Source organism: Spermophilus citellus (assembly GCF_964194105.1).
Source record: "Spermophilus citellus genome assembly, chromosome: 3".
NCBI lineage: Eukaryota > Metazoa > Chordata > Mammalia > Rodentia > Sciuridae > Spermophilus > Spermophilus citellus.
Genome location: NC_138184.1, coordinates 18,078,944 through 18,091,960, shown reverse-complemented (window position 1 = coordinate 18,091,960; position 13,017 = coordinate 18,078,944). Strand labels below are relative to the sequence as shown.

General features: G+C 34.4%; 1 protein-coding gene across 4 annotated transcripts in view; it reads right to left on the bottom strand.

Annotated features, from left to right (window-relative positions):
• The window catches only part of SMARCC1 (SWI/SNF related BAF chromatin remodeling complex subunit C1), a 149,428-nt gene that overhangs the window by 92,391 nt on the left and 44,020 nt on the right, over positions 1 to 13,017 (bottom strand). For all 4 annotated transcript variants that reach the window (XM_081285176.1, XM_081285177.1, XM_081285175.1 and 1 more), the window contains exons 8-11: positions 11,832 to 11,907; positions 4,982 to 5,107; positions 2,795 to 2,916; positions 242 to 366 (exon numbers count right to left, since the gene is read on the bottom strand). In XM_081285176.1, the coding sequence (XP_081141302.1) occupies positions 242 to 366; positions 2,795 to 2,916; positions 4,982 to 5,107; positions 11,832 to 11,907 (449 nt within the window). The remainder of the gene's footprint in view (positions 1 to 241; positions 367 to 2,794; positions 2,917 to 4,981; positions 5,108 to 11,831; positions 11,908 to 13,017) is intronic.

Here is a 13,017-nt window from a genome sequence, read left to right as displayed (position 1 = left end):
GTGGATCACAGTGTATTTTCTCCATAAACAAATAGGAAAAAGTATCATAGACGACTGGGAAACTCCTGTAAAATAAATTAATTAATTAATTGAAAAGAAAATAAATGACTGGGAAAGAGGGAATTTGAAAAAAGTTAATACCAAAAGTAGAAATTTATTCATATTTGAAAGTTGAGAATTATGGACTCAAAGCAAAAAATGAATTATTTCATGATGAAATTAGGTCTATCAGAATACAAACCATTTTTGGGGAGTACCACCTCCTCTATATTAGGTACAGGTGTTGGGTCTTCCATGTCCTTGGTAAGGTCTTCTTGCTCATCTTCCTCTTTCTGACTTCTGCGCTTCCCATAAAGATTAGCTTGGCTGAAACACATAGGTATATAAAATATAAACAAGACCAATTATAGCTAATTATACCAAACCATTCCTGAGGTTCTACATTATTGCTAAAATCTATACTTACAAATCACTTTTAAACAGGTAATAATCAAACAAATTATAGACATCTTACTGAAGATACATTTAATCAGCAAAAAAAAAAAAAAATTAAAATTAAAAGGTACTGGATATAAAAAATGGGCACAGAAATCTTACTATTCAAATTGCAGACATTATCTTACAGGAAGCTTCAGTTAGTACAACAAAAGAATACCTGCTAAGGAATATGGCATAGTTTCTCAGACTATAAACAAATCACATAAGAAATTTTCTCAAAGATATGAACAGCTATATTTTCCTGGCTTTTTATGTCATCCAAATACCAGAAACTACCATACCACTGAGTATGGTACTCATTCTTTTTTGTAAAAATTGCCTTTGTTCTTTCCCTGACAATTCAAATCATTTTTAAAACATACGAATAAAGGGCTGGGGGTGTGGCTCAAGTGGTAGCGCGATCGCCTACCATGCGTGAGGCGCTGGGTTTGATTCTGAGCACCACATAAATATAAAATGAAGATACTGTGTCCACCTAAAACTAAAAAATAAATATTAAAAAAATGAATAAAAATAAGAATGATTTCCTTATCTTGAATAATTACAATGAATATAGGACAGAAGTAATTAGAAATACATTAACAGTACTGTACTTCTGAACCTGGAAATATAGAGAAATTAATAAAAGTATGAAGAAAATATATCAGAGAAAAACGTGGTGAGCTGAAATTTTGAGAATGTGCAATAATTTATTAAGGATAAGGCAATGTTTTAGAGTAAAGCGTAAAAGCTAAAGGCATAAGCAAAAACATAAAAATAAAATAATTTGTTTGGAGATGCAATGGAGAGTAATCTACAGTGCACTGCCAGTGAAAGTGAATGAAGTAAGATCTAGGGAAGACAGAATGACGGACCACCCTGAGTCCCTCACTGAAGAGAGAATGCTCAAAGTTCTCTTTGAGAGATAACATATTGGTATGGGTCAGAATAAAGCATATCAGGTAAAAAAACTTTTTTCAAATTAAAAATTGCATGATGAGGGGGTGGGGAGATAACTCAGTGGTAAAGCACCTGCCTAGCATGCATGAGGCCCTGAGTACAATCCCCATCACAACAACAATAAAAAATGAAGTCTACAAATCTAAAAGGTGTCCAAGAGATAAAATATTTTTAAAAGGAAGAAAAGACGCAGGGAAGATGAATAAAACAAAGGTTATGAAAACAGATTTCAAAATGTTCTGATTACATACAGGATTCAAAGAAAAAATTTTAGCGATTGAACCGAGGACCCATGCATGCTAAGTACATGTTCCACCACTGAGTTACAACCTTAGTCTTCATGGAAAAACTTAAAATATGAAAAAGTGTGCCATGAGAAGGCAAATGTATGTAATCAACATACATACATACACAGGAATCAATCTGGTATGGCTGTATAAACAGGGTGGAGAGTAAATGCCACCACTGTGAGTCTTCTTGATATCATATTTTGTTTCAACAACTACTGGTGTGCTGGCACCCCATTTTAGCTCATAAGCAGGAACAGTTGGATATCTGACTTTAGGCCTGGATCACTGGGAAAAGTTGATAAAGGCTTTCCTTACAAAGCTGTCACACAAAATGGGCACAGTGGCGCACATTTGTAATCCCAGAAACACAGAAGCATGAGGAAGGATGAATATAAGTTCAAGTCAGTCTCTGCAACTTAATAAGACCCTATCTCAAGAAAAATAAATAAATAAAAATAAGGAATTTAGCTCAGTGGTAAAGCACCCCTCAGTTCAATCCCTAGGACTTCTAAAAAAAATTCAGGTACCTCGGATATCTCTGAACATCCACAGCAAGAGTCAGAAATCTAAAGTGTTTATCCCAAAAACATCATTAAGAAAACATATTTGTATGATTTTAATTTCTGTGCCTCAATATATGTGGTCTTAACAAAATCACAAATTTTAAGACCATGACTGGCTCAATAATATATGAAATAAGAGATTTTTAAACTTCCCTAAACAGCCACATACTCGTCTTTCTGAGTTAATGTAATCACTAAAGGGACAGGTAATAAAATCAGAGAAAAATATAGACTATGGTAAATGCGATTTCTTAAACACCTTGCCAACCACATTCTCAATACATACATACAAAAAAACACTCTATTCAGGGTACCTTTGTATAAACTAAACATAAAATGCCTATAAGATAACATCTCATAATAAGACAAGCTATTAAAAAAAAAGGTTTCCAAATAAGTCAAAGTACAGCTTACTTTTAGTAAATCTTCCAATGTAAATGTAAAAATCTGAAAAGTCCTTCAGAATATGTTTTAATGCCTTCTGAATCACGTTGGAGTTCTTACCCTTTCTTCCCACTTTTCTTCCGAGATTCTGTAGGTGTGGGAGGGGGAGGTGAAGGTGAATGTTTCCTCTTCCGAGCATTAGCTGATGCTTTTCTATCTCTTCTCTCTGGACTTCTGACTGGCTAGGAAGAAATAAATGAAAATAAATACCAGCGGGGCTGGGATGTGGCTCAATCGGTAGCATGCTCGCCTTGCATGCGTGCAGCCCGGGTTCGATCCTCAGCACCACATACAAACAAAGATGTTGTGTCCGCCAAAAACTAAAATAAATAAATAAATACTTTAAATAAATAAATAAATAAATAAATGCCAGCGAACTTTGCTGAGTCCTCGGTTTCAGTAAACCTTTGGGCAAAGGTGAGTTTTCATAAACAAAGATAGCAACAAACCCACTAGTTCAGAAAAAAGAAAAAGTATGACATTAAGCATCTAAGACCACTAGCCATGAAGAGACTTTTCTGACCTTTCATCATCAATGGAACTCTCAGTACAATCCCACAGACACTCAAATTTTGCTGTAACAAGGGCCTGAACCTTGCACAACTAAATACGGTTACTGTTCACATTCTGCACCTCCAGATGGAAAAAGCATTTTCAATAACTGCTAGAAAAATATGAAACAAACTATTAAAACAATGAAATAAAAATACAGGCCAAATGATCCTATGAAAATGTACTATTATACGTTAGAACTAGGATTGTAGCTCAGTGGTAGAATGCTTGCCTAGCATATGTGAGGCATTGGGTTAAATCCTCAGCACTCCATAAAAATAAAGGTCCATCAACTACAAAATATTTTAAAAAAGAAAAGAAAATGTACTATTATAGATACTACAGCTCAGTGGTAGGATACTTGCCTAGCACATAGGAGGCCCTAGGTTTGATCCCCAGAACCACACAACCACAAAGTACTAAGGGTTAATAAACATATAAAGAGATCTGCCAACGAAGAGTAAAAAATTTTTAAAAATTTATTGAGTTAAATTCTAAAACAAATAGGAATAAACTAAGATTACAAAAATTATGAGACCCCATTTTAAAGTATTTTTCTTAAAAGGATATACATAGTGTGATAAAAAATTTTTAATAGAAAGTTACAGGATTGAAAATAGGAACATAGGGCTGGGGATGTGGCTCAAGCCGTAGCGCACTCGCCTGGCATGCGTGCGGCCCGAGTTCGATCCTCAGCACCACATACAAACAAAGATGTTGTGTCCACCGAGAACTAAAAAATAAATATTAAAAAATTAAAAAAAAAAAAAGGAACATACATACATACATACACACACACCCACACAGGAATCAATCTGCTATGGCTGTTTACTCAGGGTGGAGACTAAATGCCACCACTGTGAGTCTTCTTGACATCATATTTTGTTTCAACAACTACTGGTGTGCTGGTACCCCATTTTAGCTCATACATAGGAACAGTAGCATATATGACTGTAAGATGTTATCTTACAGGCATTTTATTTATTTATACAAAGGCACCCTGAATACAGTGTTTTTTTGTATGTGCTTAATATTTTAATGGTTTAAAAAATAACCATGTTTCAAAGACTTTTGAAAAAACTAAAACATAAAGGAAAAACAAAATATTTAACTGTTTCTAATGAAAATGATTTTAGAACCACAGGTGTCTTCATTACACTGCCTCAAACCCATCTGTAACACACTCTGTTCACCATCTCAAGTCTATTTAAAATGACAAATCTACCCATCAAGTTGTGACCTATAAGGAATCTGAGGTAAATATTTAAGTGCATGTACTTAATAAGAGTAGTACTGCACTTTAACTATGAGACCTTTAAAAAAATGTACTTTTATTAACTACTGTCTATGCATTAACAAAGCTACTAAATGATATTAAACAAAAAAGTAAAACTATGGTTAAATAATGTTATAATGATAATTGGAATATAAAATTAAAACTCAGATCTATAGGAAAAATATCAGCTTTACCATTGCTACATTATACTTCATGGGTCACTTTAATTCTTAATAACTCTCTGAGATTTTCATGCCTTTCTAAGGGGATGACAGCTTCTGAGATGATTGTTACTGCTATATTAGGAACTTTTTCATGTATATAATGTCTGTTGCATGTGAGTTTATCAATGAAAATATAACATTTAGGGAAAGAAAGACAAAACATCTACCGGTGAGAAAGAGTTCCAAATAAAATACCTCTTCATTCTTTGTTGAAATTCGCTGACGAAAACTCACTGGCTTCCTGTTCTCATCCACTTCATAATCCTCCTCATTCATCCATTCATTGAAAATGTCAGTGTCTAAAATCCACTTCACATGAACCTAAAATCACATCAAAACATAAATATCTAGATAAATAATAAAATCACTTGAGCTTTTAAGTTATTCAGAATGAACCTGATTATTTTCAAATCCTCAATTACATAAGATATATTAAGAACATACTACTAGAAATGATGAGATGTGACTTAAACTTCTCTAATTTTTATTCCATTTCTTTCACTGAATAAAGAAAACAAGAAGGGCTGGGGCTGTAGCTCAGTGGCAGAGCGCTTGCCAGGCATGTGTGAGGAACTGGGTTTGATCCTTAGCACCACATAAAAATAAATAAAATAAAGACATTCTGTCCATCTACAAGTACAAAAAAAAATTTTTTTAAAAAAAGAAAAGGGGCTGGGGATGTGGCTCAAGCGGTAGCGCGCTCGCCTCGCATGCGTGCGGCCCGGGTTCGATCCTCAGCACCACATACCAACAAAGATGTTGTGTCCGCCGAGAACTAAAAAAAATAAATAATAAAAAATTCTCTCTCTCTCCCCTCTCTCTCCTCTCTCACTCTCTCTTTAAAAAAAAAAAAAAAAAAAAAAAAAAAAAAAGAACAGTACCTTGGGTTAGACTGAGATATTGATAGCTAAAATGCCAAAACTGATAATCATGTCATCATTATCTTCATGAAAAACCACTGATAAAAAAAATTCAACTGCACAGAACCAAAGACAGTTATTGCTCTAGGCAAAAAGGATATCTTTAGGTTTGGGCAATCAATAACACTGTAAATTAAATCGAACATGATGAAAAATGAGCATAGTCATAGAGACCATCAAGTACATATATTCCTCTGTAGAGATCTTTTCCAGGAAGGGCTAGAATTGTAGCTCAGTGGCAAAATGCCCATGGGTTAAATCCCAAATTAAAAAAAAAAAAGTTATAAAAATATATAACTCTGTTGATATTCAAGCTTTTAACATATGCAAAATAAAATAAAAACAAGATATATGCTGTTATACACCCTATATATGGTAAAATTATTGTGGAAAAAAGATCATTAAAATATTTAAAATAATGGTTACATATGAAAGAGAAAGAAAGAGGTCAAACAACAAAAGTGTCACTTCAAAGCTTACAGTAATTTCCTAGATATTTCTTTAATAATCACTTATTTCACTATTTTATATTCAATAATTTAATTTTTGTAATTAAGTGCTGCGTTTGTGATAATTATCAAATCTTCTTTAGGAATACAAACTAATATGCAAGCATTATTTTATAAAATAATACGGACAATGACAAAGAATTCCATTTTAAATTTCTGCCAAAAGGCAGATAGCTCCTCTTCCTCAGGTTTCAGAGGTTAGACTTCTAAGCATTAAATAGTGTTCTTCACAGCCCTACTCACACCTTGATTTCAGGCCAGTGAGGCCCATGTTGAACTCATAAACAATAAGACAGTAAGATTCTAAAAAGAAAAAAGAAAAAAATTCTAGTAGCTAGGCATCATGGAGCACACCTGTAGTCCTGGATTCTCAGAAGGCTAAGGCAGGAGGATCACTTGAGCCCAGGAGCTCAAAAATTAGCCTGGGCAAGAGATAGAACCTAATCTCAGAAAATAAAACAAAACAAATAGTATTCTAATAATCTACTGTAGTAACAGTCCATTTACATAACATAAAAATACAGGATCAAGAAGAAAAAATATATAGCATTTAACATTTTTGCTTTTAGTTGTCAATGGATCTTTATTTTATTTATTTATCTATGGTGCTGAAAATCAAACCCAGTGTTTCACCCGTGCTAGGCAAGTGCTCTACCATGGAACCACAACCCCAGCCTCATATTTAACATTTTAAAAAAGAGCATGTTCATTTATTTTTAGAACATTTATTCATTCATTTTTATTCATTTATTTTTAGAACAGAGTGTATGAATTCCAATGTTATTTAGAGTTCACGTATTATATCAAAACGTAGTATATTCAATATTATGGAAGCCATGTACTTAAACAACTATTTAAACTAAGGGAAAATGTTGTGTCAACTGAAAATAGAAGGGAGTTCTTTAGTTTGATTTCTCAAAGCTAAGTGATCAACAAAGTTAAGAGAAAAAAAACCACTGATTTTTCATTTGTGTCAAAGTGCATTCTATTGTCACATGTAATTAAAACACATTTGAAAAAAAGTAAAATACCCCCACTGATTTAATATATTTACAATTTGTTTTTATTGTTGACAGGATGTTTTTAGTTATAGTTATTATTGGCTTTTTTGGGGGGATGGGGAGAAAATGGGGACTGAACTTGGGGCCACGCTACCACTGATCTACAAACCCAGTGCTTCCTATTTTTTATTTTGAGACACAGTCTTGCTAAGTTGCCTAGGCCAGCTTTGAACTTTATGTTCCTCCTGCTTCAGGTTCCCAAGTCTCTGGAATTACAAACTTGCAGCATCCACCCATCATCTTTTTTTTTTTTTTTTTTTTTTTTTTTTTTTTTTTTTTTTTTTTTGTGGTGCTGGGGATTGAACCCAAAGCCTTGGGCATGTGAGGCAAGCACTCTACTAACTGAGTTAAATCCTCAGCCCCTCATCATCATTATTTACTTTAAAAAGTACTTGTAGGGGCTCAGCACTACTTGTGGCTCAGCAGCAGAGTACTCGCCTAGTATATGCAAAGCCCTCAGTTCAATCCTCAGCACCATATAAAAATAAATAAGATAGAGCTGGGGTTGTGGTTCAGTGGTAATGTGTTTGCCTAGCATGCATGAGGCACTGGGTACGATTCTCAGCACCACATACACATACAAATAAATAAAGTAAAGGTCCATTATCAACTAATTTTTTTAAATAAATTAATTAATTAAATAAAAGTCCTTGTAGGGCTGGAGGTGGAGTTGCCTGGCAGAGTACACACTTACTATGTGTAAAGCCCAGGTTCTATCCCCAGAACCCCAAAAAAATCATATCCAAACAAAAAATAGCAATTCCATTTTACTAAAAAGAATCAAAGAAAAATATGTCATTATTTGCCTTCTTCCTCACAAGTACTTACCAATTCCAATCATTTATACTAAGGAATCATGGGAAAAAACAGACATAACTCACAGAAATGTCACTCAAGGGGACGTTTCTCACTAGTTTTATAAATGCAGGCATCATATTTATGACCCAAACCCCAACTTTATATGGTATATGAAAATAGTTATAAAAACCTCTCTAATTTACATATTAAGCAAAAATTTCAACATTGAAAAGTAAAGTTAACATTTTCCTAATAAATAATTTAACCATAGGTATAAACAGACTTCTCTTTTCTGGTGGGGGTAGTGGGAATTGAACTCAAGGTACATTCTACTACTGAGCTACAACCCCATCCCACACAAACTTTTCTTAATACCACAAATAAGAACGACAGTTTCCAGGAAGGGGGGGGGGGATTAAGGTAATACTTTAATGATGTACCTTGAGTGAGTGGAGGGGAAGAGGGTAATGGAAGGATAGCAGAATAAAATAGACATTATTATTGCTGTGAGTATATACGTGACTGCATGACCAATGTAATTCTGCAACCTGTACACTCAGAAAAATGAGAAATTATACCCCATCTGATTCAAATGTATGATATGTCAAGATCATTTTACTGTCATGTGTAACTAATTAAAATAAATTTAAAAAAAAGAAAGTTAAAGAAAAAAATATAAAAACTTAACATATTTTCACGAAATACACTTTTAAATTTTAAATTTATGTACACAATAGTGTAGGAAGTTTAATGGTAAAAAAAGGGGGGAAATGAATGCCTTAAAGGCTAAAAGGAAAACATTAAACACAATGTTAAGAGAATATGTTTAACTCAACCACGTATGGAAACCTAGTATAGAGCAAATGTCAAATCACTGAGGAAAAGGTGGTCTTTTTAATACATTATGTGTCTAAATATAAACAATTGGATAACCATTTGAAAAGAACATGATGAGATCCATTCTTTTTATCAAAATAAAAACAGATTAGAGATCTAAATTTAAAAGATGAAACTATGTGACAGCTAGAATAAAACAATGTGAATTCCTAACAAGGCAGGTTTTTGCTAAATCCAACTAAAATTCTGAATGCAATAACAGTAAAGATGGAAAAAACTGATCACATAAAAATAATAAATTTTAAGCTGGGCACAGGGACATGTGCCCAGGGACTTGGAAGGTTGAGAGGCAGGAGGATCCCAAGTTCAAAGCCAGTCTCAGCAATTTAGTGAGGCCCTAAGCAACTTAGCAAAACCTTGTATGAAAATGAAAAAATAAAAAAGGTTAGGGCCAGGTACAGTGGAACACGCCTATAATATCAGGGACTTGGGAGTCTGAGGCAGGAGGACAGCAAGTTCAAAGACAGCCACAGCAATTTAGCGAGGCCCTAAGCAACTTAGGGAAGTGCTGTCTCAAAATAAAAAAATAAAAAGGGCTGGGGATGTGGCTGAGTGGGTAAGCATTCCTGGGGTTCAATCCCTAGTACCAAGAAACAAAAACAATGTTGGGGGGGGTGAGAACAAAGACATGTAGATTTTAAATGATAAATCAAAGAAGGAACAAAGTATTAATGACAGGCAAATCTGGATAAAGATTTCAGAAGTATGCAATATACTATTTTTTCCCCCTATGGTTTTTTTTTGTGAGTTTAAAATTACTGCAAATAAAGATTCTTTGAAAAAAAGAGACAAGCCAAGCATAACCCCAGCTGCTCAGGAGACTGAGGCGGAAGGATATCAAGTTCAAAGCCAGCATGGACAATTTAGTGAGACCCTGTCTTAAAATTAAAAAGGGCTGGAGATGTAGCTCAGTGGTAGCATACCTTGGGTTTAAGCCCCAGTACAACAAAAACACACAAAAAAGGTCTGGTGGGTACCATATACATGTAATCCCAGTGGACTAGGGAAGCTGAGGCAGGAGGATGGCAAGTTTGAGGCCGACCTGGACAACATAGCAAGATCTTGTCTCCAAATAAAGTAAGATGGGCTGGGGATGTAATTCAGTGGCAAAGCACCCCTGAGTTCAATCTCTAATACCAAATAAAATTTAAAAAAAAATAGATTCAGAGAAGAAAAAAAACAAAAAAAACACCTTATTTCAGCCAGGCACAACACAGCATACCTGTAGTCCTATATACATAGGAGGCTGAAGCAAGAGGATCAAAATTTGGAGACCAGGGGCTGGGGATATACCTCAGTTGGCAGAGTGCTTGCCTCTTATGCACAAGGCCCTGGGTTCAATCCCCAGCACCACCAAAAAGAAAAAAAAAAAATAGTTGGAGGCCTATCTGGGCAATAATGTGAGACCCCACCTCAAAAAACAAACAACAACAACAACAAAAAAGTGGAATTTTTGTTGTTAATCACATTTACATATATAAAAGCTAAAGTTTTTTTCTAAGGGCCACATGATTAGCACAATTAGAAATAAAATCAGGTCAGAACATTCAATTATTTAAACTGGGGATATAGCTCAGTGATAAGAGCAGTTGCCACTATACACAAGGCCCTGGGGCTTAATCACCAAAACCACCAAATAAAAATAAACACACAAAAGGATAAATTTCTTCAAAGAATTAATAGAAGAAATCTTGGAGATGGTTATAAAGTAGTACTTTGTACTATTCTTGCAATTGCAAAAATTATTTCTGTGTTTAAAGTTCAGGGAAATAACACGCATGAAATAATGGTTCAATCCCTAGCATCACCAAAACAAAAACAAAAAAAAAAAGAAAAAGAAATAAAAATGTTGGGGGTGGAGATCAATGCAGAATTTTATCATTATAATACAATTGGTTAATAAAACAAATCTGTTATCATAGTAATTCATTTAGGAACTGCTTCCAAACTTCCTAAATGACACACCAATGATGTTCAAACTCTACTGCTCTCTCCAACAAAAATCTGACTTGGTCTGGGATTCTTCTCCATCATCAATATAGACATTTCATCCAAGACCTTGAGAAGAGGTTATGGATGTCTATTAAAAAGGATGACTAGAAAGGGCAATCATTTTTCTGTATCTCCTTAAAAGATTATTTAGAGTTCAGATGGGTTAATAGATTATGTAAGTTTTTTTTTAAACCTGGGCACAGTGGCTCATGACTAGAATCCCCGTGACTCGGGAGGCTGAAGCAGGAGGATCACAAGTCCAAGTCCATACTTAGCAATTATGTAGGCCCTAAGCAACTTAGCAAGACCCTGTCTCAAAAAATAAAAAAGGGGGCTGGGGATGTGGCTCAAGCGGTAGCGCGTTCGCCTGGTGTGCGTGCGGCCAGGGTTCGATCCTCAGCACCACATACCAACAAAGATGTTGTGTCCGCCGAGAACTAAAAAGAAATAAATATTAAAAAAAAAAAAAAAATTCTCTCCTCTCTCTCTTTAAAAAAAATAAAATAAAAAAATAAAAAAGGTTGTGGCTCAGTGCTTAAGGACTCCTGGGTTCAATCTGTAATATCCTCCCCCCACCCAATTTTTTTTCTAGGTCCATACTTTGTTGCCCTTTAATTTTTAACAAAGATAGTTTGGGCTAGGGATGTAGCTCAAGCCATAGCACACTCGCCTGGAATGCGTGGGGCACTGGGTTCGATCTTCAGTACCACTTAAAAAAAATAAAGATGTTGTGTCCACCAAAAACTAAAAAATAAATATTAAAAAAATTCTCTCAAAAAAAAAAAAAAAAGAAAAAAAAGAAAGAAAAAAAGATAGCTCATCTGCTGAATTTTAAATTTCATCAAAGATTTTTTAAACAAACATTTACCTTCCAAGGCTTTTCTGGAATTGGTGGATCTTCAATTTCAGCATCAACATCATTACTATGGACCCAAGTATCATAGCTATAAAATAAATAAAATTTAAAAAACAAATTAGAATCAAATTTCATTCTTAATCTTTATCAAACAATAAGGATACATTTTAGCTAGGTACAGTGGTATATACCTATGATCCCAACAGACTGAGGCAGAAAGATCATAAGTTCGAAGCTAGCCTTTAAAATTTAGTGAGACCCTATCTTTTGGGGGGGGGGGGGAGCCGGACACACAGTGGCCCATGCATTTAATCCCAGTAACTTGGGAAATCACAAGTTCAAGGCCAGACCGAACAACTTAGCAAGACCCTGTCTCAAAATAAAAATATAAAGGGCTGGGGATACATCCCCAGTGGTAAAGCATCCCTGTGTTAAATTCCTAATACCAAAAGACAGAAAGAAAGAGAGAGAAAATTTCCAGTGGGTGGGAAGTGGAGAGAGAAGGAGGAAGTGCTGGGGAGTGATACTGCCAATTTTTTGTTATATTGTAAACACATACAAACATGTAACAACAAACCTCATCATTATATACAACTATAGTAAACCAATAAAAAAAATATGGAAAGAGGATTTAACAAGCATTTCACTGAATCTATAAAATCACTTTGTATAATTGATAATTTAACGCTATTAATCCTTCCAACTCTTTAACATGGGATAGTTTTCTATTTATATTTTAACTTTTTTCCGTAAAGTTTTATAGTTTTTATTGTATAAATATTTCACTTCTTTGTTAAATTTAACTTCAAAATGTTTTATTCTAGGGCTGGGATTGTGGCTCAGCGGTAGAGTGCTCGCCTAGCACGTGCAAGGCCCTAGGTTCGATCCTCAGCACCAAATAAAAATAAAATAAAGATACTGTGTTCAACTACAACTAAAAAAAAAAATAAATTAAAAAAAAAGTTTTATTCTTCTGATGCTATTGTATATGGGATTGTTACTCATTTCCTTTTTAGAATTTTCATTTTCAATATATAAAAATGCAACTGATTTGGGGTATTGACTTTATATCCTGTTATTCTGCTCAATTCATTTAAAAAAATTTTTTTAAAGCAGTTAGGGAAATAGCTCAGTGGCAGAGCACTGAACTAGCATGCTCAAAGACTTTGTTCAATCCCCATGACTTCCAAAAAAAAAA